Source organism: Mustela nigripes, chromosome 9, assembly GCF_022355385.1.
Source record: "Mustela nigripes isolate SB6536 chromosome 9, MUSNIG.SB6536, whole genome shotgun sequence".
Classification (NCBI taxonomy): domain Eukaryota; kingdom Metazoa; phylum Chordata; class Mammalia; order Carnivora; family Mustelidae; genus Mustela; species Mustela nigripes.
The window spans coordinates 47949952-47976839 of record NC_081565.1 but is presented as its reverse complement, the minus strand read 5'-3'; the positions used below and the strand labels follow the sequence as shown (position 1 = coordinate 47976839).

General features: G+C 40.1%; 1 protein-coding gene across 2 annotated transcripts in view; it reads left to right on the top strand.

The window, feature by feature from the left end:
• The window catches only part of FOCAD (focadhesin), a 302980-nt gene that overhangs the window by 30576 nt on the left and 245516 nt on the right, over positions 1 to 26888 (top strand). The window contains exons 2-6 of one of the 2 annotated variants that reach the window (XM_059411567.1): positions 111 to 261; positions 3203 to 3291; positions 6814 to 6888; positions 9572 to 9726; positions 25602 to 25706. In XM_059411567.1, the coding sequence (XP_059267550.1) occupies positions 3235 to 3291; positions 6814 to 6888; positions 9572 to 9726; positions 25602 to 25706 (392 nt within the window). In that variant the 5' untranslated portion in view covers positions 111 to 261; positions 3203 to 3234. The remainder of the gene's footprint in view (positions 1 to 110; positions 262 to 3202; positions 3292 to 6813; positions 6889 to 9571; positions 9727 to 25601; positions 25707 to 26888) is intronic. The other variant, XM_059411566.1, reaches the window with a different exon arrangement.

Here is a 26888-nt window from a genome sequence, read left to right as displayed (position 1 = left end):
CTCAGTTAAGCAAAGTTAATCAGACTTCTTGCTTTAATACCTCTCAGATTCTATAATTAATGTGCATCATCATTTATATCTTTAGCTAAGATCTGTCTCTTCAATTGTAGATTCATGTATTCAGCTTTCTACCTGACCTCTCCTTTTGGATATCTGTTAGACATCTGAAACTGGCAAGTTTCCCAGCTTTCCCCCACAAAACTGGTTTCCCTCTCTCAGTTGATGGCAACTCCGTCTTTTTCTCTTAGTAAAACATCCATGGTAAGTGATATATAAATTGTTTTGTTTAATGTATAAAATGCCCAAAGGAATTGACATTAAAATTAAAGGTGCTCAGATCAAACACTTTGGAGTCATCTCTGACCCTTTCTTCTATACTTTCAACCAGTCATCAGCTACCACATTGAGTCTACCTTCAAATGTATCTAGAATCTGAGCACTCTTCATCTCAGGTGATTCTGTTAAAATCTTACCACTCTTTTTCAGTACCAGCTTACCATGTCACTGGGGACAGATACATTAGTCCTTCTGGTGACCTGCATGGCGTTTTATAAACTGACTTCTTCTTCTGCTTCTTTTTTTTTTTTAGATTTGATTTATTTATATGTGAGTCGGAGAGAGGGCATTAAGCCGGGGGAGTGGCAGGCAGAGGGAGATGCAGGCTCCCTGCTGAACAAGGAACCAGATTTGGAGCAACTCAGTGCTGGGACACTGGGATCATGACCTGAGCTGAAGGCAGATGCTTGACCTCTGAGCCACCCAGGTGTCCCTGTGATCTGACCTCTTACTGACTTTCTGATTTTCCATTTTGTTCTTCCTTCATTCAATTTTTTTTAAAGCCTTTATTCATTTATGAGAGAGAGAGAGAGCATGAGTGAAGGGGGAGGAGTAGAGGGAGAGGGAGAAGCAGGCTTCCCGAGGAGCTGGGAGCCCGACATGGGACTCCATCCCAGGACCCCAGGATCATGACCTGAGCCAAAGGCAGACGTTTAATGACTAAGTTGCCCAGGTGCCTCTTTCACTCTTGGCTCCTTTCTTTGTTCTTTTCAAGCCCTGGCCTTAAGCACTTGATGCGCTTTGGGTTTTTCACTCACTGTTCACTGTGTTCAGATATCTTCCCCCAGACATCTGTATGGCGACTCACCAAATGTCATCCTCTGCAGAAGAGACTGACCCTGGTTGCCATATTTAAAACAGAAAGCGTTTCTGTAATATCCTAAGCTCCATGAGTGGAGGGATTTTTGTCTGTTCTGTTTCTGGAAGTTGCCTAAGCACACTGAGCAGTGCCTGACACCCAATAGGCAGCTAGTAAGTATTTGAGTGAATGAGTGAATGAACATTAAGGTGCTAATATATATTCCCTACAAAACCTGGATGTCGGGGCGCCTGGGTGGCTCAGTGGGTTAAGCCGCTGCCTTCGGCTCAGGTCATGATCTCAGAGTCCTGGGATCGAGCCCCACATCGGGCTCTCTGCTCAGCAGGGAGCCTGCTTCCTCCTCTCTCTCTGCCTGCCTCTCTGCCTGCTTGTGATCTCTGTCTGTCAAATAAATAAATAAAATCTTTTAAAAAAAAAAACCTGGATGTCTTCATCCTAGGTTTCCTGGGGACACACTTTGGGAAATGGTGTTCTGATATCTTACAGAATTCCAGGGAGCAGAAAATTCCAAGAAGGAGGAGATGGACACATCTGGAAAGTTGAGCACATTTTGACCTTCATAAACTACCGAGTAGATTTTGCTAGCAGACATAATTTGCAGTCTTTGAAGCTGTTTCAGTGCTGCGAGGTGTCAAATTCAGGGGCGTAAAGTTGGCCCTAGATATTGAAGAAGAAGGCTAGGATGAATGATCCATCCATTCAGAGAGTGTAGTTTTGGAGGAAAGGGAGGAAAGTAGTAGAGCCTTGCGTTCAACACAAGGCACCTCCGTTTGTGAGAGCAGGAGAACTTTTTTTCGCTGTGTATTATTTATATAGGGTAACCTGGACTACCTGGAATTTTTTTTTAATATATATGTAAATATTTTTAAGTAGACTCCATACCCAGTATGAAGCCCAACACAGGGCTTGAACTCCCTGAGATCAAGCGATTAAGAGTGGGATGCTTAACCCACTAATAGCACCTTATTTTTTTTTTTTTTTTTTTTTTTTAAAGATTTTATTTATTTGACAGAGAGAGATCACAAGCAGGTAGAGAGGCAGGCAGAGAGAGAGGAGGAAGCAGGCTCCCTGCTGAGCAGAGAGCCCGATGCGGGGCTCGATCCCAGGACCCTGAGATCATGACCTGAGCCGAAGGCAGCGGCTTAACCCACTGAGCCACCCAGGCGCCCATATTTTTTCAAAGTAGTGTAGTTTGGTGGGTTCAGGACTGCATGGACTGGATGAATTGAGGTCCTTAGGAAATCCTTTCAGTACTTCAGAGCCTTCTCTTGACCTTGCCTTCCTCCATCCATTTTGCATACTTGAAAACATTTTTCTTTCTTTCTCTTTTCTTCTCTTGTCTTTTCTCTTGCCTTGCCTTTCCCATTTCCTTTTCTTTTCCTTTTCCTTTCCCTTTTCCTTTCTTTTTCTTTTCTTTCTTTTCCTTTCCTTTCCTTTCCTTTCTTGACAGCCCAGTAGGAATGAGAGGTGTGATGGAAATATTAAAAGTTGGTGCTAATTGCTTCCTCTTTTAGCAGACAAGCAATCTGTTTCAGTGTGTGAGTTTCTAGGTCATTTCTCTACCCCCTGAAAAAAGCTCACCTAGGCTTCACACTTGTCACCAGCAGCTAGATGAGTGTTTAAATGAAAGCTTGTACCCAGACCGTGGTAGAGTTTAAATAATTTTGCAAAAATGTGATTCTTTCTCTCTTAGAAGTTTTGACCTTTGAAAGAGTTTCTATTTCAAACATGTGGTTGAACTTTTAAAATCCTGTTATTTAGGCTGGAGCTTTTGGGATTTTTTTGGGTGTTTCCATAGTGTGAATTAATCTGTTCCAGAATTTGCTCTAATGGGAAAAACCAAGAGTGGTTGAGCATTTTAGTTTATGTATCAGTCATGGCATTTGTGGGCAGGAGTGGTTGGTGATCGTACGCCAGCAATTATGGTGCAGAGCCCTATGCTTTATTTCCGTTGGTGTCTTTGGAATGAATTACTTTTATGTTATTTGAGGAATAATTGGTTTGAAAGCCTTTTCCAGACTAACAAATCTTTTCTTTTGATTACAGAGTCGTCTTATATACATGTAAGAGGAGCAAAAATGTCAGACGATATCAGGAAAAGGTTTGATTTTCCAAATTCTCTTATCCAATCACAGGTAATTTTTATATATTTAATTATTTTTGCTTCATGGTAACAAATGCAATGCTTTGGTGGATTGTTAGTAGAACTTCACAGTTTTAACATTAAGTATTTTATTCTACATAAAGGATTCTACATACTTATTGCTTTATTAACTTTTATATTAGTTAATTTGAAAATTTATGTTTGAGGGGCACCTGGCTGGCTCCTCATGTTGGTGTGCATGCTAATCTTGATCTTAGGGTTATGAGTTTGAGCCTCACTTTGGGTGCAGAGGTTACTTTATTTTATTATTATTATTTTTTTAGATTTTACTTATTTGTTTGAGAGGGAGAGGGACAGAGAATCTGAAGCAGACTCTGCACTGAACACAGAGCCCGACATGGGGCTCAGTCCCATGACCCAAGTGGAAACCAAGAGTTGTCTGCTTAACCGACTGAGCCACCCAAGTGCCCTCATATCTTGTAAAGATTATATTAAAAAATTAAATAAAAAACGCTGAAAATTTATATGTGACATAGGAAGGTGAATATTTGAAATTGACCAATCTCAGCTTCTTCTTCTTCTTTTTTTTAAGAGATTTTATTTATTTATTTGAGAGAAAGAGAGAGAGAGGGAGAGCATAGAGGGAGAAGCAGTCTTCCCGCTGAGTAGAGAGCCTGACGTGGGGCTTGTTCCAGGACCCAGAGATCATGACCTGAGCTGAAGGCAGACACTTAACTGACTGAGCCACCCGGGTGCCCCCAGTTTCGGTTTCTGTTTATATCATACTTTTCTTCTTAGACATAATAAAACCTTGATTATTTAGGAGGCCCTTAGATCTGTATTTTTTTTTAAGTCTACAATGAATTTTGGGGAATAGAAATAAATGGTTACATATCTATGGAGTATGAGAGATTGATACTTAAAATGGTCTATTTTATCCCTGTACAACTATAAAGAGTAAGGGATTTTTACTGTAATAACCAACATTCAGTAAGTAAGATACCCTGGATTTAAAAAAAAAAAAAATTGATGTATGTAGTAATACAGGCAGGGCTTGGTGATAATTTATTTTGAGAGATTTTTTGTTATTAGGATTCAACCAAAAGTGGGTTTCTGGTTGGCCTTGCACTAACTAGAAGCATTTTGGTTGGTCAAGGTGCCGTAATAGCTTGCTGTCTTTTCTTGCGAGAGTGAAACCAGGCGACCAGCAGAAGCCAGCTCCAAGACCGAACAGCGTATACAGCCTGTTGGACGCTTTCAGCAAGTTTTCTCCGGAGATGCCTGCTGTGGGAATTGACCTAGCTGGGTAGTGGGGAACCCTTCCATGAGGAGTAGAACACTCCTTATGCAAGATTCCCTTCTACCTGACTGGGTTGGAGTCCTGTCCTGTACAGCACAGGTCCTTACCGTGAAGAGGAGGATGAAGAGGATACTGTCCACAGTTTCTATTTTCTGTGCCTGGAGTCCCTTCATTAGCATAGATAACTGAGAAGTGCCTGTGTGTGTTACTGTTAAATTAAGTGAGAAGTGTATATGTATGAGTTCATGGATGGAGAATGTCTCTTTCAGCTATTGTATTATGGAAAACTTAAGTAGCAATACAGGGTCACTTATCCTTGGACTTTGTGCTTTAAAATCAGTTTAGCCTGTATTCTCTGATTTGTTATTAGGATACACAGAAAGGCAAACTAGAGAAGTTGGATCTGGTGGGGGGATGTTTTTCAGTAAGCTGATCTTCTTTTAGTCCTTTTTTTTCTAAACATGAATGGGAGCTTTTCTTTCTTTTTTTTTTTTTTTGGTCCCTGTTGTGTTTCATACTGGTTTTATGTGGTTCTTGCAATTGTGCCCTGTTCTCTCTGAATACTTATTGTTCTTTTGTAACTGTTGCTCAGTGTTAGCACCATATTTCATTGATTCACACACATTTTTTCCACATTTTAGCATCTTGGAAATTGGGTTGCATCTAGTAATTTGTGGCAGCAGTTTTTACACAGCTGGTCTTGCCCGCACCATTGTGAACTTGGCTGTGATTTTTCTAAAGGAACTCTTTCGCTAATATAAAATCAAAACTCTAAATCATAAGGCACATTATGTAACATAGGTTAATGGGCAGCCTTTCTTCCTTAGTAGTAGAAATAAAATAATGGTGCCTCTCGCTGTTGATGGATGGTTGCATTCAATGAAATACGGTGTATTTTGTAAACAGCCACCAAAGCTGTTCACTGGTCTTCAGTTCTTGTTAATTTCCCTTGAACTAGGAGGTAAGAGACAGTTAATTGATCTAAACGTAATATTCATGTCATTGAGTGATTTATATTACAAAACTGAGATCATCAAGCATCGAGGTCTTAAAGCATTTCCAAGGTGTGAAATACGAAAAGAAATGAAGTGGGGGAGATGCTTTTTTTTTTTTTTTTTTTTTAAAGATTTTATTTATTTATTTGACAGAGAGAAATCACAAGTAGACGGAGAGGCAGGCAGAGAGAGAGAGAGAGGGAAGCAGGCTCCCTGCTGAGCAGAGAGCCCGATGCGGGACTCGATCCCAGGACCCCGAGACCATGACCTGAGCCGAAGGCAGCGGCTTAATCCACTGAGCCACCCAGGCGCCCCAGATGCTTTGTTTTTGTGTGAGCTTTTCTGGAGACTTCAAGACTGACAGCAGCCCCCAGATGTATCATATGTCAGTCCAAGTGCAGGATCAACACTTGGTGCAGTTGGAGAGTTTTTTCCAGCCCATACGTAGGAGGACTGTCATTGTTGCTGGCCTATGGCTGTAAGGCAGCAGAGCAGTGCTGGGGAGGGGTGAAGAACCAGGGGAATGGAGTTGAGGTGGTAGGAAGGAATGATACTTATGTATTTGTCATCAACAGTCCTCTAGAAATAGAGTCTTAGATTTAATTTTGGGCTTTTTGACCAAAGCAGGATATGGGAACATATTAGAAATTTATGAGACTAAAAGCTTTTGCAAGGGCTAAAACCTATAAGAAAATAATAAAGAAATTAAATCATAGGCCTAAGCGAAAGAGAAGGGTTGTGGTACTGGTTCAGATCTGTATGGGCTATGGTCATAAAAATGGGGATGAGTTTTCTCCATCTTCATTAAGGGCATGATGAAGCATGATGGATTTCATTTAGATGCAAAAATGATTTTAAAAGCTGTGGAGTTTCTCATTTGTCTCCCAGTTTAATGGATGAAGCAATCTCACATTATCTTCTAATACTAAGTGACAGCAATTTGAACTGAAAATCTGGCAATTTTCTTAACATCTATGAACTGTAGTTTGCTTATTGGGATAAAAATGCCTACCTTGAGAGTTGTTATGAAGCTAAGAAATTATGTATGTAGAATGCCTAATTCAGTGCCTTCCACAGAGCACACTCTCAAATGAATGGGAATTTTATTACCACTTGACTGGTTGGCACACTCATACTCCAATCACCTAGTATTCTTTTTTTTTCCCATATCAACTTGTATTGACAGGAGTTACCTTCAAATGCACTAACTGGAGAGATCTGTTGATTTTTTTTTTTTTTTTTTTTTTTTTTTTTTAAGGCTGTGGGTCATCTTATTGCTGCAGTCCTGAAGGAAAATGGGTTTTCAGAAAAGATCCACCAATCGACAAACCAGGTCTGTATTCACCTTTGTGCTTGAGTTCTCTTCAGATAACTGCTCCCAGCTGCACATAGGCATGCCTTCTGTTTCAGGTCACTGTAGAAATGATCTTGAACTGGTTTTGTTTGTTTGTTTGTTTGTTTTTTGGTTTGCTAAGTTCTTCTTCTGAATTCTTTATAATTTAAAATTGGTTACAGCAGATTTGGGGAGTGAGATATGGAGGGGGTGAGGAAGGGGAGTATTCTGTGACTTTAGTGAAAAGGAGCATGGGTGGGATGAGGGTAGGCATGCCTTAGACAAGGTAGTTAGCATTACCTCTGAGGGAATCTTTTTGTTTAATGGAGAAGTGAACATAGCAGCTTTCTGCTACGGAGGAGATTTCTCCTACTTTCAGATGGCCTAAGTATGAGTTCTGAGTTGGAAAGGTCATGCTTTGGAACTTGGAGCTGAAGGAAAATTACCGTGCATAGGACAGAGAATGCTAGGATTGAAGCAGTACTCCACTTCCTGAGATGCAGACCACTTGGGTTTTGGTCAGCCAGTGTTGTAGATTTTGACCTGCTGGTTGGAGACTCCACTTGAGTGGGTGCTCTCAGGTAAACTCTGTGGAGAATGTAGATGATGGAAATAAGATTTTTTTTTTCCCAACAGAAATAATTGATTTCCTTTCTCTCACATTGCCTTTTTTTTTTTTTTAACCCCTTCACATTGCTTTTGATTAGCTACTCCCAAGTCACATCTCTTTCCAGCTTCTGCTGCCATGTTGAAATCAGTGTAGAGGCAAATTTCACTAATTGGCATTTATCTGGTATTTGTATGTAGTCATATAAATTAGGTTTTCTGAGAACCCTCATCTTAATCCTGTCTATAATCACATTATGTACTCAGAGGTGATCTAATGGTTTTACTTAAACAGCTGGGATTTACTGAATGTCAAATCCCTATGACTTAACTGTTTTCTCTTCTATTAGTAAATGTATGCACACTTCCATGAGGGCATAGTAATACCTGAAGCAAGGGTTTTTTTATTCCTTTATTTTATTTTTCTGTTTTTCTTTTTTTTAAGATTTTATTCATTTATTTGACAGATAGAAATCACAAGTAGGCGGAGAGGCAAGCAGAGAGAGAGGAGGAAGCAGGCTCACTGCTGAGCAGAGAGCCCAATGCAGGGCTTGATCCCAGAACCCTGGGATCATGACCTGAGCTGAAGGCAGAGGCTTTAACCCACTGAGCCACCCAGGCGCCCCTATTTTTCTGGTTTATAATGGAGTAATGACATATGGAACCCTTTGATATTGGCCATACAGGTGAATAAAATTTCCTTCTGAGTAAAAGAACAGAAATATAAATATTTATTTCCTGTACTGACTGTTAACTGTATTGTTCTGTTATAGTGCGATCCTAAGACTGAAAAGGCTCTCAGAGCCAGCTACTGTGGGCAAGTGAGCACAATATGATGTTGATTTTCACTCTTTATTCTGTGGGAGATGAGGAACCTTGTTTTTTTCCCTCAAATTATATATTTTTCTAGTAACTTATGTCAGGAAGAGGGAAAAATAGCTTCATGATGTTCTTTAAAAAAACAAAAGAAAGCAAAACAAAACCCAAACCGCATGTAAATATAAATGGACTTTACTAACCCACAATACATTCAAATATGGTTTATCATTAGTCATGCTCTTCTGGTGGGGTGGGTCATGGATTCTTGAGGATGTTCTGAAAGGTAGAAGCTCTGCTTTCATAGGATTTTTCAAAATAAAGATCTTACATTTACTTATGTTCCCTTCTGGTACTTCTCTATCAAACATGACAGATTTATGGTCTGAGGGGGCAAAAAGTCAAGTTTCTTTCTTTCTTTCTTTTCTTTTTTTTTTAAGATTTTTATTTATTTATTTGACAGAGAGAGACACAGTGAGAGAGGGAACACAAGCAGGGGGAGTGGGAGAGGGAGAAGCAGGCTTCCTGCTGAGCAGGGAGCCCGATGCGGGGCTCGATCCCAGGACCCTGGGATCATGACCTGAGCTGAAGGCAGAAGCTTACCTGACTGAGCCACCCAGGTGTCCCAAGTCAGTTTCTTTCTTGACCACAGCAGTTTTCTAGGCATTTGTTGGAAACCATGGAAATAGCAGCTTGCTGTTCCCCCCTTTACTATCTTTCCTCTGGACTCACATTAGACTTCAGTAAATTGAGGCAGGGGCATTGTCGGGGATGTGGGGTGCATGTAAGTGGTAAAGATTGCTGGTAGGAGAGCAGAAACACTTTCTGAAAATGTTGTTGCATTTTGGGCTTAAACCACAGGCATGATTGGGACGAAGTTCAGCCTAGACTAACTGCTAAGCTGATATTGATGGTGTCTGGTTCAAGGGCTTGGTTGGAGCTCTGTGTGAGAGCCAGGCCTTTGTTTTGATCCCCTGTCAGTTTCCTTGGGTTGCTTAAACTCAAGTTATACCCCTGTTTGCAGCCAGCCTTATTCTGCAGCCGGGACACCAGATGGGCGAGAGTGGCTGTATCAGAACACATCCATTATCTCTCCCGGAGAACCGACTCTAGTTTATTCTACAAATGGTGGGACAACAGCATCATCTTTGTATGGGAAAGCTAGCCCACTGTGAACAAATTACGCTTCGATGAATGTCTGGGGTTGTCCATGCCTTTGCTGCTCATTGGTTGTGTCTTTTGATCACTGGTTTGTTTTCAGACTCCAGCTTTGAACTTGCTTTGGGAGAAGTGTTGCAGTGATAATGTGGTGGTTCGAACGGGCTGCTGTGAAGGCCTGGTGGCCCTTGTCGCTCAGGATCATGCAGAGTTTGACTATGTGCTCAATGGGATACTCAACCTGATGCCATCGACCAGGTATTCTTTCCTTCATGTTTAATCAGTAAAACACATTTTTAGGAAAAAAAGTCACTGATTTGCCATTAAATGTCAACATTCACTCTACTTGCCAGTTGTTTTTCTTTCCCTTACGATGTCACGCAGTTGATATTTCGTATGTGCCAATTTAAACGCTATAGTCTTGGAATTTGTGGTCATTTGCTGTAGTTAAGCCTCCAGTGCTTTCTGAGGCACCATTCTTTTTTTTTCCCCCCTTAAGATTTTATTTATTTATTTGACAGAGAGAGAGAGAGTGTAAGTGGGCAGATCGGCAGGGAGAGGGAGAAGCAGGTTCCCCACGGAGCCAAGAGCCCCATGCGAGACTTGATCCCAGGACCCTGAGATCATGACCTGAGCCGAAGGCAGACGCTGAACCGACCAAGCCCCCCAGGTGTCCCTCTCCTTGTGGTGTTTTTTTTTTTTTTTTTTTTTAATCATAGTGTCCTCAGAGGTGGACACCTAATCTTTTTTTTTCTGCTTTCCATGGAGAAGGAATACAGCTGTCATTGTCCTATCTGTGGAAGATGGCATCCTGGGCTTAGAGTTGGCTAGGTTGAATAACCTCTGGCCTTTTCATCTTTCTTCACAAATCTTATTTTGTTCTTTTAGATCCTCTTTGTGTATTTTTTAGGAACCTTGAGTTTTCTTTGTAGTGTGCTGTCCCTAGTCAGAAACTCAAACCCTTTAGCGTGGTATACTTGCCCTTTCCCAGACTAGCTCCAGCTTTTTGTTCAGCCTGAGTTTTCTGCCGTGAACCCTCTTCTCCAGCCATACACAGCCCTTCCCTGTTCCTGAGCCTGTGCGTGAGCTCCACTTCTGCATGGAGGGTTTCTTCCTGTTTTCTGACACAATCTCCTTCATTCTTCAAGGTTCAGCTCCATGTCACCTCTCCTGGCCAGGTAATACCTCTCTTCCCAGCTGGGCTACTTGATCTTTCACAGTATTTTTTTTAAACCTATATTTTCATATTGAGCACATTTTTGGACAGTAATTAGATGACCAAATATTTCTGAATAAGTAAGAATTTGATCATGTCTAAAAACTTAATCATTTTCATTGTGTGCAGACCCACACTTGTGTACCTGTTCACATGTGCACATGTGTGTACACATACTTTTAAAAAAGTAATTTTGAAGAGGCTTTTAAAATGTTAAGTTTTAATGTGTTTCTCTTTTAACTTATTGGTTGATTTTAAGCAGGCCGTGTAGATTTTGCCTTCTGCCCTTTTTTCAGATGCAGGTATTAGTATTTGTGTCCCCCTAACTAGTTTTCAGATGCCTTAGAATTCATAAACATAAACATAAAATCTACTTGCACTGTGGAGTTGTATTGTTTATATTCAGAAGTAAGTATCAGCAGGGTGATGTCTCTGTCTATGTAAGGAATAATTAGAGCAGGTTATATTATACCTTTTTTTTTTTTTTTAAGATTTTATTTTTGGGGGCGCCTGGGTGGCTCAGTGGGTTAAGCCTCTGCCTTTGGCTCAGGTCATGATCCCAGGGTCCTGGGATCGAGCCCCACGTTGGGCTGTCTGTTCTGCAGGGAGCCTGCTTCCTCCTCTCCTTCTGCCTGCCTTTCTGCCTACTTGTGATCTCAGTCTGTCAAATAAATAAATAAAATCTTAAAAAAAAAAAAGTTGCTATTTTTGTGTAATTTTCACACTCTACATGGGGCTTGAACTTAATATAGCCCTGAGATCAAGAGTTGCATGCTCTACCAGCTGAGCCAGCCAGGTGCCCCAGATTATATCTTTTAATTCCAGAAGGTAGTGTTAGAAAATTTTGCTGTGTAGGATGTCCTTCACACATCAGTATAAGTCTGTCATTACTATTGTAAACTGAAAAACAGGCTGGAGCACCTGGGTGGCTCAGTCAGTTAGGCGGCTACCTTTGGCTCAGGTCATGATCTCTGGGTCCTGGATCCCTGTGTCTGGCTCTTGGCTCAGTGGGGAGCCTGCTTCTCCCTCTGCCACTCCCCTCTGCTTCTATTCTCTCTGTCAGATAAATTAAAAAAACAAAAAAGAGTGAAAAGCATGAGCCTTGTGGAGAGTGAATCAGCATGTCATTTGTATACGTTACAATTTGTCAGTAACCTTAGATTTTTTAAAATTTAAAAGCATATATTTTGGAGGGGTGCCTGGGTGGCTCAGTGGGTTAAAGCCTCTGCCTTCAGCTCAGGTCATGACCCTAGGGTCCTGGAATCAAGCCCTGCATTGGGCTCTCTGCTCAGTGCGGAGCCTGCTTCCTCCTCTCTCTTTGTCTGCCTCTCTGCCTACTTGTGATCTCTCTCTGTCAAATAAATAAATAAAATCTTTAAAAAAATGCATATATTTTGGAGGTGCCTCGGTGGCTTAGTTGATTAAGTGTCTGACTCTTGATTTCAGCTCAGGTCATGATCTCAGGGTTGTAAGATTGAGCCCTGCATCAGGCTCTTTGCCTAGCTTAAGATTCTCTCTCTCTCTTTCTGCTCACTGTCTAAAAAATTAAAGTAAAAAAATGTGTTTTTCAAATAAGCAACACAATCATATGGAAAAATTCCAAAAGGGTATATGAGGCAAGGTGTCTGTCTTACTCCTATATTTCAGTTTTTTTCCTCAGAGGCAAAAGTCTTACACGGTCTTATTTTTCTTATAAACGTGTTTTTGTACATATAACTGACAATTTACCTGTTTATTTTTCCTTAAGAAAAGAAATAGCCTATTAGGCACACGGTTTATTTTTCATTCTTAAGTGAAAATATGTATCTTGGAGACTGTTCTTTAACAAAAATAAAGTGCTTTCTGATTTTTTGGAGCTGCATAATATTCCATTGTATGAATGTGCCATAATTTACCCAATTCCCTGTTGTTTTCAAATTTTTTTTTTTTTTTAGATTTTATTTATTTATTTGCCAGAGAGAGAGAGAGAGAGCACAAACAGAGGAAATGACAGGCAGAGGAAGAGAAAGAAGCAGGCTCCGGCCAAGAAGAGAGCCTGATGTGGGACTTGATCCCAGAACCCTGGGACCATGACCTTAGCCGAAGGCAGAGGCTCAACCCTCTGAGCCACCCAGGCACCCCTCAATTTCTTTTTTTGCAAGTATAAGTAGTGCTTCAATGAGTAATCTGATACATACAGGTGACTGTTAGTTTTCAAGGGTCATCAGAAACATGGTCACGATATAGAAGAAAGCCTTGTATTTTATTTTATTTATTCCTATATAGTAAACCTATATAGGAATTTTTTTTTTTAAAGAAAATATTTATTTATTTGTCAGGAGAGCACAAGCAGGCAAAGGCAGAGAGAAGCAGGCTCCCTGCTGAGCAAGGAGCCTGATGCTGGACTTGATCCTAGGACCCTGGGATCATGACCTGAGCCAAAGGCAGCTGCTTAACCCGCTGAGCCACCCAGGCATCCCACCTATATAGGAATTTTAGTGATTGGAAGATCCTGGGGGAAAATTTTTTTTTCAAGTTTCCTGTCTGAGAATGTTCTTGACTAACTTACAAGCCTCAGGGAGATGGAGACAGGGTAGACCTTGAAGCGAACCAGTTTAATTTTTGAATCAATTTGATGATGAAATGTGTTATATAAGTGTGACATTTTTCTTTATTGTTGCCAGTAAAGATAATAATTATGTGTGAAGAATTTTTTCATTTGCTTGACTTCAAGTAGCGGAGCTTTGTGGTTTGTAAGGATTACCAAGACTATACTTTGCATTGTTTCTGTCATTAGAAAAAAAACAAAATGAGAATCAAATTTAAGAAATTTAATTTAATTTAATTAAAAACAGGAGGCCCAAACAGCCTTCTCCTTCAAATGCTGTGCAGGGAATTTTCTGACACACAAAACCATCTTTTCACCATGCAGATGGAAGAAGAAAGAAAACTGGGGCACCAGTCCTTACATTGCACAAAATAGCCTTTGAAACAAAGACTGTAACAAGAAACAGAGAAGAACACTATATAATGATAAAGGAGACAATCTAACAGGAAGATATGACAATTTTAAATATTTATGCACCCAACATGGGAGCAATATATAAAACAACTATTGATAGACATAAAGGAAGAAAACTGTAATACAATAATAGAAGACTGTAACACCCCACTTATATCAATGGACAGAACATCCAGACAGAAACTCAACAAGGAAACAGTGGTTTTGAATGACGTGTTGGACCAGATGGACCTAACAGGATATATCCAGAACATTCCATCCCCAAATAATGGAATACACATTTCTTTTCAAGTGTACATGGAACGTTGTCCTGAATACCTTACATGCTAGGCCACAAAACAAATCTCAATAAATTTAAAAGAGATTGGAATCACATCTTGCATCTTTTCTGTCCACAAAAGTATAAAACTAGAGATAAAAATCAAGCAAACATTCCCTCCTCCCCCACTCCCCCCATCTTTATCTTTGGGATATAAAAGCAGGAATGACTTGTCATTTCCCTGTGCTTCTTGACTGAGATATTTTGCATCTTCAGTTTCCAGCATTTAAGTTTCTACTTGTCTCTGGATTTCTCTTCAAAGAGAGATTTATCAGGATGTAGAGGCACCCTGGGAACAGAGCCATACAGTAATTGCTCAGCTTTGACGTAGAACAATAATTCTAAAGTGTAATCTTTTCGTTTTGCCTACCTACTAGCATAGCATCTTTCAGGAACTGAGGGAGAGATTGAGAGAGGGAGGGAGGTAGCCTTAGTGAGAAGCAGCCTTCTGTAGAATGGAGAATGTAGCTTCGGGAGCTTTCTCAGCATTGCAGGAAATGTTGAAAGGAACAAGGAAAGATGGAAGGAAAGGTCTGTGAGGTCATCTCCCCCAGCCTTATAACCTGCTTCTCAGCCCTTTGTAAATCTAGTCTTTAAAATTCTCTTGGAACGCGTATGGGAGCCCTCTCCCCAGCCTGGGCCATTCAACCTGCAATTTGAGAAATAGTGGTCTAGAGCCTGCTATACTGTAGAGTCTAACTTTGCAAAAGACTTGACATTTGCAAAGCTCTGGTTGTCTAAACTTCAGGGCGTGGCTGGGAAAGTGTCTGGCTCTGTTTGAGAGACTGTTCCCTTCAAAGGAATAGTTTGATGTCTAAGAGTGTTCTTGGTTCAAAGGCAACATGAAACAATTGTAAACTAGTTTTTATAGCTTCTGTAAACAAAGAAATGGATTTAAGAGGTCTAAAATGTTCTTTTAATCAGTAAGGAAATTTGAAAAAACATTATTCCCTAGGGAGGGTGAAGGAAAGAAGGGGGACCACAAAGGAAACACAGTAAGGAAATCATTATCACCAGTTAAAATGTGAATTTTGAAATTAAACAAACTGAAATTCAAGTGCATGATACATGGTAGCATGTACTTTTTTCGTTTCTTAAGGAACTGCTTGTTTTAAGTTTAGATTATTTTAGATTTTGTTTATTTTTGTTTTTACATTGAATTTATCCTGAGATAATAATTCCCAAAGCAAGTTTTTCCATTTTTCTGTTCTTAGATTCCGCACCCCTCCCCTCCTTTACTGTGCCTGCTTCTAGGAGGCTCGTGCAGCCATTGTTGTAGTTGCTTAGTAACGGGATTGTGCACAGAAAGTGTTCTCTCCTGTAGAACTAGGTATTCTGTTTTCAATACTGAGATGTCATGACAGCCTGTAATTTCAGTTCAACTGCTTCCCCAACCCCTTCCTTCTTTTAAAAATGTGTTTGGGAAGATGGTCCTGTGCTAGATAAACCAGACTAGCTCCTGATTTGTGTGCCTTTTTTGCTTTTAAATAGGGGAGAGACCTGTGATTTATATATTTGGAGAAAATAATGTGTGTTGAGGTATGGGAGATTAAAGTCTGTTTTCTGAGATTCCTAAAGGAAAGCCTACTTTTTATTTTTATTTTTAAAAGATTTTATTTGTTTGAGAGAGAGAAGGGGCAAGGGGAGTGGCAGAGAGAGAATGCTAAGCAGACTCTACACTGAGCACAGATCCCAGTGCAGATGGGGCTCGATCCCAGAACCCCGAGAACATGACATGAGCTGAATCCAAGATTCGGATGCTTAACTGACTGAGCCACCCAGGCACCCTTAAAGCCTGCTTTTTAATGAAATCTTGCATAGACTATTAAAAATGCCCATAGTGGTCCTGACTAAAGCTGATGGATTCAGTGAGTCTTTGATCGTGAATTGATGAAGGTCCAAGTTGTTTAAAAATGACTCGAAGAACTATTGGGAGTTGACATTTAGGGTAATTTAATGAGAAAAGTTTTTGTATTTCAGGCTCTTCTCTTTTATTGATGACTATGTTCCTTGTGGACTTGTTTCATTCTCTTGTAGGCGATGGCTAGCAACTGAGGAGACAGTATTCATATCTTGTATTATTGAAGCTTTTCTTTACTATTTAGTTTTCTCCATTTTTGTTTTATTTGGCAGGAGAAGAAGTGTCAAGGAAGGATGGCTTCATAGGTTTTCCCCAAGATTTAAGGGGTCTGGTCATAGCATGCTTTCATCTGTAGTTGGGGTGTCAGTATCTTTTTCTTTTCTTTTCTTTTCTTTTTTCCCACCCCACTTTTTTCTTTTTTAAAGAGACATAGTGAGAGAGGAAACACAAGCCGGGGAGTGGGAGAGGGAGAAACAGGCTTCCCGCCGAGCAGGGAGCCCCACGCAGGGCTGGATCCCAGGACCCTGGGATCATGACCTGAGCCGAAGGCAGACGCTTAATGACTGAACCACCCAGGTGCCCCATGGGGCATCAGTATTTTTCTTGAACTTGAGAGATGGTTTCAGGGTCGTATCTACATGGGCATCATTGCTTATTTCATTCTTACCTGAGAGTGACAGAATTGTTAAGACCATGTCAGTTTCCCAATCTTCTCTTCTAAATACTCCTGTAAGCTGTTAAGCTTGTTTCCAAATGTTCTTTTCTTTTCTCCAATCCTTTTTCTTTGCCCCCAAATCCCAGAATGTCTTTCAGCTTGCAGCTCGTAACCAGAAAAGTGATTCCAGGCACTTTTGCCGTCTAGGACATTCTGCCCTATTTCTTTTCAAGTTCCTTGATCTGATTGAAGGCTTTGTTTGTCTCAAAATCTTCCATTGTAAGAGCCATGTATTTGTACTAAGATGTTTCTAGGTGATTTAGGAAAAGCAACTACTGAAATCCATGTTACTTTTATAGTGGGAAAAGGCTTCAGAAGAAATCAGGCTGTTTTCTGGGACTGAGAAGATAAATGAGTATGTAGAACTTCCCCAAGCAAGCAGTCAGTAGTATTATATTTCTTAGATTTTTTTTTAAGCATTTTTTTTTTTTTTTTTTGTCATTTATGCAAGCCTGGTTTCCCAGAACTGTTTTTGATTTCCTTCCTTTCTTCCTGGTCTTTTTTGTCTCTCTCTTTCTCTCTCTCTCTCTCATAATTTTATAATGAATTTCAAAAATGATTTGATCATTAATCTAGTGTTTAACGTTCCCTTGTTTGCTGGTGACTTACTGTTCTTAAGGCTGACCAATTATCCTTTCTGGTGAAAAAAAGACTTGGCCGCATTCATACCATTTGTTCCCATCAGACCCAGGGATGCCCCCTCCAGAGATAATTTGTGTCATTCTCTTCAACCCAGACACTTGGTAATTTTCATCCCTGGTCCAAAAAGTAGTATGGGTACTTCCTTGTACCTCATATTTGGAGTATTTCAAAATCAAAGAGCCAAGTATTATTTGAGGTCTTTCCAAAAAGAGACTGAGCATACATGAGTTTCATGTTGTAATCCAGTCACCCCCAAACAAAGGAAACCTGGCGTGTGCTATTCATACGCACAATAGTGACTGTGCTATATTTACCTAGAGAAAAGCAATTTCGTGTGTGGTTTTAATTACTGGGGTTTGTACAGCTTGACCAAAAATGTTTTCTCTTTGGCCTTATTTATTTATTTCCTTGAACACTCAGTATCATTTTTGACCTGCAACTCCCTTTCATGTTAAGATCTGGGTCTTGGCTCTTAGGCCCAGGGAAAACTGAGGTTTCTTTTTCCGTTGTCTCTTGCTGCTCTGCTTGTAGCTGAGGCCTGAAGTCTCTGCTGCTCTCACTGAGAGGCTTCTCGAGTCAAGTCAGCTTTTTCTGGAAACTTCCCAAGGAAGAACTTGTTCCAGCTGATCTTCACTGAAGGACTTTTGGCAGCAGGTTACTGAGTGTGTTAGCACTCTCTGGGCTACGAGTTACAGAAACCCACTTGAACTAATTTGAGCCTCAAAGGGTGCTTTTTATTTTTTTGGTAAATGGGTGTCCCCCAGGACCCAAGAACAGGGATGCAGCCAGGCCTCAGAAATGAATTGGATACAGATTGCATGTTTCTCCCCTCTTGCCGCAGACTGAGTCTTTCTGCTACTAATCCACAGGGCACCACCTGCACCTGGGCTAATTGCTCTTCTATCTAAGGGACAGCCATACTGAGCTTAGCCATGATTACAGATTTCCAAGGACCCGTGTATGTGTGAGATGTTCACTCTGGACCAGTCAGGTCTGCCAGAGGCTATGTGTTAGTCTCCTAGGGCTGTTTCCACAGAATGACCACAAACTTTGTGGCTTAAAATAGCAGAAATTTATTATTTCACAATTCTGGGGTCTAGAAATCCCAAACCAAGGACGCTGCAGGATTGGTTCCTTCTGGAGGCTGGGAGCACGTGTTCCATTTCTCTCTATTAGCTCTTCTCTTAGCTGTTACAATCCTTGGTATTCCTTGGCTTGTGGCTTCGTAACTCTGTCTTTCCAGGCCCTCCTTGTCTGGGTGTCTGTCTATGCTCTCCCTTCCCTTTCTCTTAGAAGCACACCAGTCATTGAATTTAAGGCCCATCCTGGATGAGCTGATCTCAGGATCCTTAACCATATCTGCAGAGACCCTATTTCCATATAAAGTCATGTTCATGGGTCCCAGGGGACAGGACTTAGATGTATCCTTTTGGGAGACACAGTGTAGCCCTCTAGAGGCTGTGTCTTCACTGTGTGAATATATGTGTGCTAGGTTACACATGAACCACATGAATGGGGAAAGAATAGCAAGTCCCCACGCAGGAGACTGGAACACTATTTCCAAGGAGTCTTCTGCACTGGGATTGAACTTGGAGGAAAGCCGTGAGTTGGGAAATAGGTATCTTTCAGCCCCTCAGCTCAGCTGTAGCTTTGAACTGTAACTATGCCTATGTGACTGATGTCAGACTGGTGTTGGTCCGACTGGTGTTGGTGTCAGGGCTAGGCAGATGAGTGGATAGAGAGTTGAGTGGATAGAGAGTCATTGTCAAAGGTAATGTAACTATGTTCCTGTGCTGGTGAGATGCTGCCATGTTTTCCATTGTCATGTTCTGGAATGTTGTTTTGAAACTTTGTATTACCTCTCCAAACAGTAGCAATGGCAGTAACTATGTCAAAAGCTGGGGCCCCTGGGTTGCTTAGTTGATTAAGTGTCGCCTTTGGCTCAGGTCATGATCTCAGGGTCCTGGGATCGAGTCCCACATGGACCTGGGGTTGAGCCCCATGCTCAACCTTTCCCAGCTCCTGCTCTCTCTCTCTCTCTCAAACTAATAACATCTTTACAAAAAAGAGAAAAGGGTGTTAAAAACAAAGGGAGAGTGGTTTGAGATGAAGCTGGGAAGGTAGGTAGGGGCAAGAGAAGGCAGTTCACAATGGCTTATCTTGAGCATTTGCATCTTTATCCTGAGTGTCAGGGAATCTACCCAAGTATTTATCTCATGGGTATCAGGCGTTTCAAAAAGGCCTCTCTGGCTTCAATATGCACGTAATATTAAAAGTGTTGGAGGCACCTGGGTGGCCCAGTTGGTTAACCATCTGCCTCCAGTTCAGGTCATGATTCCTGACTCCTTGGATTGAGCTCTTCTCTGTGGGGAGCCTGTTTCTCCCTCTCCCTCTATCACTCGCCCTGCTTGGGCTCTCTCACTCTCTCTCCATCAAGGAAATAAAATCTTAAAAAAAAAAAAAAGTGTTGGGTTTTGGGTAGGCAGGTAGAATGGTATAAGGAGATGAGTTTAGGTGGCTCTTGCTGTATAGATCAGGAGAAGGAAGATACCTGCTTGCACCAGGGAGGGAAACAAGTGGATTTGGAAGCTATAGAAGGGGTGAAGTTGGGCTACTTGGGTGATGCAGTCAGTCAAGCATCTGACTCTTGGTTTCAGCTTAGGTCATGAGCTCAGAGTCATTAGATCAAGCCCCGTATTGGGTTCCATGCTCAGTGTGATGTCTGCTTAGGAGGACTCTATTCCTCTGCTTCTCCACCTGGTGCACTCTCCCTCTGTCTCACATAAATAAATTAAAAAAAAAAAAAAAAAGAAAAGAAGGGGTGAAGCATTGAGGTAAGTTACATATGAGGATGACTGAATGGAATATGTCAAAGGTGACGCCTTGATTTCTGACTTGCCAAGGTAGATAAGGAACAACTAGAGAAAAGGTGTGTGGGAAGAACAAGAGTTAGATTTTAGACGTGTTGACTTTGAGACAGATGTTGACTTTGAAACAGAGTTCCAATGTTGATGTGGGAATATCTAGTAACACATAGTTATAATATGTAACCAGATCTTTTCTGTCCTGATTAAAGCCTTCACTTGGTCTCGTTAAAGAACTCTTCTGTATATATATGTACATAGAAAACCTGCTTTTCCAAGGGCTAATTCCAATATCTGAAAATGTTCCTCAGAAGTCTCCTTTTTCATATGAACATGTATCTGTGTCTGTGCCAAACTGTGACTAACCATAGGTTGTAAACAAAAGATACTGTGATTATTTGTTTACTTAAATTTCTGCTCTTATTACCCATCTAGGGGATCAGATTTCCTCTTCTATTTGTGTTCAGCGAGTCCTTCTTCACCATGAGATTATAAATCTTTTACCCTTTTTTTACTATTAGAAAAATAAAAGTGGTGCATACTTTTTTGAAAACCCAAACAATGGCACTTGTAGGTAGTGAAAGTAGTAAATGGTATAACTTTTCATTTTTGTCATCTTCTCTTTTCTTCTTTTTTATTTTTTATTTTATTTTAAAATTTTATTTATTTATTTATTTAATATTTAATTAATTTGTTTGTCACAAGAGAGTGAGAGTGAGCAAGCACAAGCTGGGGGAGGGGCCAGCAGAGGGAGAAGCAGGCTCCCGGCTGAGCTAAGAGCAGAGGCCAGACTCCATTCCAGGACCCCGGGATCATGACCTGAGCTGAAGGCGTATGCTTAACCAACTAAGCTACCCAGGCGTCCCTTATTTTAATTTTTTAAAAGATTTAATTTATTTGCGAGAGAGAGAGAGAGAGAGAGAGCATGAGAGGGGAGAAGGTCAGAGGGAAAAGCAGACTCCCAGAGGAGCTGGGAAGTTCATGTGGAGTGCGATGCCAGGACTCCGGGATCCTGATCTGAGCCAAAGGCAGTCGCTCAACCAACTGAGCCACCCAGGCATCCTCTCTTTTTTCTTCTTTTTTAAAAATTCAGTGTCTTTTTGGGCTCCGGTGAAAACTGGGAATTAGAAGACTCAGGGCTCTTAGTGTGTTTCAGAGGCAACTTCAGATCTGCACTTGGTTCCCTCTGCAATACAGAGGGAGCAGGAGTGGTGATCTGTAGTCAGGACCAGGCACTTGGAATCACTTCACTCCAGTGAAGTTGGAGCCCCATGTCTAAACCTATAAAGAAAGTATTTATAACTATGGACACTCCAAATGTTTTAAAATTGGGTAATCCAATCCTGTGTCATATGCATAGTTCTAAAACTTGCGTTTTTCACTTAATAGGTATAGGATATCTTTCCATACATCCATTGCCTCTTTGTTAACAGCTGCAGAGTATTCTTTATTATGAATGTATCATAGTTTATTTTATTGTTATTATTAAAGATTGTATCTGTTTGAGAGAGAGAGAGTGTGCACACATGGGAGGGCATGTGCATACGAGGTACGGGGCAGAGGGGAGAGGGGGACAAGCAGACTCCTGCCGAGCCAGGAGCCCAAGGTGAGGCTTGATCTTAATTAAGACTGAGACTATAACCTGAGCTGAAACCAAGAGTTGGATGTTTAACTGACAGAGCCACTCACGTGCCCTAAATGTATCATATTTTAAACACTTGTCTATTGACAAACATGTTTTTCTTCTATTTTTAAAGATAACAAATACAGCATGAGATCTTCTTTTGACCATATAAGGGTATTTCTGTATGATGGGTTCTTAGAAGTTGAATTTATGGATTTAAACATTTATGAATACGGCTGTTTGCACTCCATAAAGACTGAACCTGTGGGGGTACCTGGCTGGCTCAGTTGGGAGAACATGTTACTCTTGATTTCAGGGTTGTGAGTTCAAGTGCCGTGTTGGGTGTAGAGATCACTTAAAAAAAAAAAAAAAAAGACTGAACCAATGTATACTCAACCTGAAAGTGTTTATTTCCCCATTCACTCATCAACACTGGATATTTTGAACCTTATTCTTCTGTGATTTGCATATTATTTTTAATGGTCTTTATTTTATAAATTTTATTTTATAAAATCTGAGAGGTCATAGGATTTTCCTTTTATCTTTGGATTTGAGAAATGTCAGCGATTTTTTTCACATCTTGCCTAGCCCTTGGTAGCCTTTTGAATTTGAAGACATAGATTCAATGAAAAATTTTCTATCTTGTCTTGACAAGATAGAAAATTTTCTCGTATTTCATCATTTTAATTTCAGGACTAATCAAACTACTATTTATTTATTTTAAAAAATCTTAAAAAGATTTATTTATTTATTTATTTGAGAGAGAGAGCGAGACCGAGTGCACAAGCAGGGGGGAGGGGCAGGGGGAGATGGAGAAGCAGATTCCCTGCCAATTTGGGGCTTGATCCCAGGATACCTAACTGACTGAGCTACCTGGGTGCCCCCAATCAAACTATTATTGTAACCTTTTTCTGGAATCATATAGAATTCAATAAAAATTTAGTTTTTTTTAATTTAATTTTTAAAAAAATATTTATTTATTGGACAGAGAGAGATCACAAGTAGGCAGAGAGGCAGGCAGAGAGAGAGGAGGAAGCAGGCTCCTTGCCAAGCAGAGAGCCTGATGTGGGACTCGATCTCAGGATCCTGAGATCATGACCTGAGCCGAAGGCAGAGGCTTAACCCGCTGAGCCACCCAGGCGCTCTAGAAATTTAGTTTTTTAAGAGCAGATCTTGGATACTGAATAACAGTTGATTAAAAACAAGAAAAAGAAGGGTTTGCAAGGAGAGATGGAAAATACTAGGAGTTAGGATAAGTTTGGGTATGTAGGTAGTTCAGGGACATTCTAGTTCTGAGCATTTATGAACTCTGATGCTTGTACAAGTTTGCATAGTAGCCTCATCTGTAAAGAGGGAAAAACATTATAATCTTGGTGGTACAGTTACATGTTTTAGATTACCAAACTTTATTGAAAAAATAACCAGGTGCTTTACTGACATATTTGTATTTATTCTTTATAACAACACAAGTGGGGCTATTATCATGATTCTAGATTATATAGATGAGGATGTTGTGGCTCCTAGGTATTAAGGGCCTTGGCCAACATTCCCCAGCTAGTTAGAATTAAAATAGGGGTTTAAATAATAATCTGAAACCGTCCCTCTCAGCCCCCTTGAAATATTTAAATAATCTAAATAATTATTCAATTGAATTTAACTGCTGTCTGAATGGATTTGTTATTTGATTGATGCCATCATTTTTCAAAACTTATAATCTGTTCATGCTGTACTCTCACTTAAAATATAGTACACTTAATTATTTACACATTAAAATCTGGTCCACAAATAAGACCAAACAAGACTGGCTTTAAAGTTTAGAAAACTGGGAGTTCAGGGGCACCTGGCTGGCTAAGCAGTAGAGCATGCAGCTCTTGATCTTGGGGTTGTGAGTTCAAGCCCCACTTGGGTGCAGAGATTGCTAAGAATAAATAAACTTAAAACAAACAAACAAATAATTCAAAATAAATAAGTAATTTAATAATTTGAAATTTTCAAATTTTCAAATAATTTCAAATAATTCAAAAATTCAAAATTTTCTCATGGTCACATTAAAAAGTTAAACAGGTGGTGTTGATTTTAATTATATCCATTACGTGCCTTCTGTATTGAAAATAGTATTTCCAAATACAATCAATATAAAAAATTACACATAATATTTAATATTGTTTTTTGTGTCCTAAGTCTTTAAAATCCAGTGTGTGTTGTACACTTCTAGCACATCTCAGATTAGCCATATTACATGTGCTTAGCGGTCACGTGTGGCTGTTGGCTGTTGTATTGGACAGCGTGGGCAAACCATAATGTCAGTTGGGAAACTTCCAATATTGTAAAAGATACACTAAATAACACTTCACATAACTGCTCCAAATGATACCACTGAATTAAGTCCAAGTCTTGTCCTAGCCTAAAAATAATCAGTGATTTGTAACTTACTATATTTTGGATAGCAAATGACAATACCTGTTAAGCACTTAAGGAAGCGCATAGCTTACAATGGATGCTCCTTATGTATTAACAATCATGATTTAAAAAATAATTCCTTGGGGCGCCTGAGTGGCTCAGTGGGTTAAGCCGCTGCCTTCGGCTCAGGTCATGATCTCAGAGTCCTGGGATCGAGTCCCGCATCGGGCTCTCTGCTCAGCAGAGAGCCTGCTTCCCTCTCTCTCTCTGCCTGCCTCTCCATCTACTTGTGATTTCTCTCTGTCAAATAAATAAATAAAATCTTTTAAAAAAAAAATTCTTTTTTTTCCCCCATTTAACATGCAATATATATATTTTTTATTTCTAATATTTCTTTTCTGTTCCCAGGGAGAACCTTATATAAAAAGGGCAGGCTAATTTGTGACAATATGGTTGAGCCCGGAGGGCCTGATGCTAAGTGAAATAACCCAGAGTTATTATGAGTGATCACACTTATATGTGGAATAAAAAACAACAACAACAACACAAAAACAGAGTAGAATGGTGGTTGCCAGGGGCTGGGTCGGAGACATGGGGAGAGGTGGATCAGAGGATACAAACTTCCAGTTAGAAGATGAGCAAGTTCTGATGTGTAGCACGTTGACTAGCATTAACAATACTGTGTTATATACTTGAAATTCCTGTGGATAGATCTTTAGCATTTTAACCCCCCCAACCTCCAAAAAATGAAATAAATTATGTGAGTTGATGGATGTGTTAATTATAAAATGATTGCCTGTAATTAAGTTAATGCATGCATATATCATATTGCACACTAAAATATACTGCAATTGTATTTGTCACTTTTACTTCAGGAAAAAAATTCCATGTCACAATTTAAAAAAATTAATAATGAAGTCAATCTTTCTTTCTTTTCTTTTTGTCTCTTTCTTTCTTTCTGTATATTATCTTCCTACTTCTTACAGAGAATAAAGAAAAAATTTAAGGTTTTTCTACCTACTCCCATTAACTTTATTTTATTGGGGGTTATTTGCTCTGAATGGTCCCCTCACCCACTTTTTTGAGTGGCGAATCCATTTCATATGTCTGGTTATTATTCATGGCCTACTAATATTTATAAATGAAGGACTTAATTATTCAGTATGGGTAACTGATGTGGTCACCACCTGCAATTATGTGGGCTAATGTTTATTTTTTCCTGATTGATACCCCCCAAGTGTAGAGAGGTGATTGATAGGTTGGTGGTTTGATTCCTTGGTTCCATTTCTTCTCTTTTAAATGTGTGGGTTGAGAGCTATCTACCTTCAGGCCTCTTGGCTGCGTGGTAGAATGAGGGGGCTGCATGTGGGCGGTTACTGTTCAGTGTGGGTGGCAAGTGTTCAGTTATTTAAAAATGGTAGATGTAAGTACCTGATTAGAATATTCACTTTATATCTATAGCATTTAACATGTTGTTGTATTTCTTTACAGGAATACACATGGCCTGATAACAGCCATTATGAAATTATTACAAATGCAAGCTTTTAAGGAAGGACAAGGAGGGGAGAAGAATATTCGGAATTTGTATACTATTAGGTATGCTGTTTCTCCTTTAAAACAATTTGTGTGTGTGTGTGTGTGTGTGAATTATTAATGAAGTTATGAACAGATATGCTAATCAATGACAAATTATTTAATTCAACAGTGATGGTGGGTGTTGGACCTCTCAGGAAGTTAGTAATTCAAAGACATAGAAGATGGAGATAGAGTTGAAAACATGCTGATATCACCATTATGGATTTCAGGGTTGCTTCCTTGGAATTGGAATCTGTTACCCCACATTCTTTCTGCTCTGGGATATTTATAACCATCTTCCCAATACTATGAAAACTGAAGAGTGAATAGAGCAGATGTCCTGAAAGCAGGAGGGGTTTAGGTTAGGTAGGAGGGTACTATAAATAGTAATAGACTATTTAAGGGTTAATACTCACGTCAAGCTTAGTAGGTAGGAGCATTGATTTGTCTTTTCTTTGTCATCTATATAATGTAACATGGTAGAGTTATGTTAAAAAGAAAATACCCATAGCAACAATTTTATTTTTTTTTAAATACACTGGATTTTATTGAGAAGTTTGGACAAGGGAAGGCATTGTACTTTCTTTTGAAGTTGACCCTAACCATTGCCTTGAAGGTTCCAGAAAGCCGTTTGTTAAGAGAAGGGCTCCTACTTAGTGAGCAGAGTGCCCCAGAAGATGCCATGTAACTGGTATATGTGGTAGAATCCTGGGATCAAGCCCTGCTCAGTGGGGAGTCTGCTTTTCCCTCTGCCTGCTGCTCCCCCTGCTTGTGCACTCTAGTGCTCTCTCTCGCAAATAAATAAAATCTTTAAAGAAAAAAAAAAGATTTTATTTATTTATTAGAGAGAGGGAGCACATGAACGGGGGGGAGAGGGAGAGGGAGAAGTGAATTCCCCACTGAGCAGGGAGTCTGATTTGGGGCTCGATCCCTCTACCCTGGGATCATGACCTGAGCTGAAGGCAGCTACTTAACCAACTGAGCCACTCAGGTGCTCCTATTTATGATCTTTTTTATTGAGTACATTATTTTTTTTTTTAAAGATTTTTTATTTATTTATTTGAGAGAGAGACAGAGAGAGCATGAACGAGGAGAAGGTCAGAGAGAGAAGCAGACTCCCCGTGGAGCTGGGAGCCCGATGTGGGACTCGATCCCGGGACTCCAGGATCATGACCTGAGCCGAAGGCAGTCGTCCAACCAACA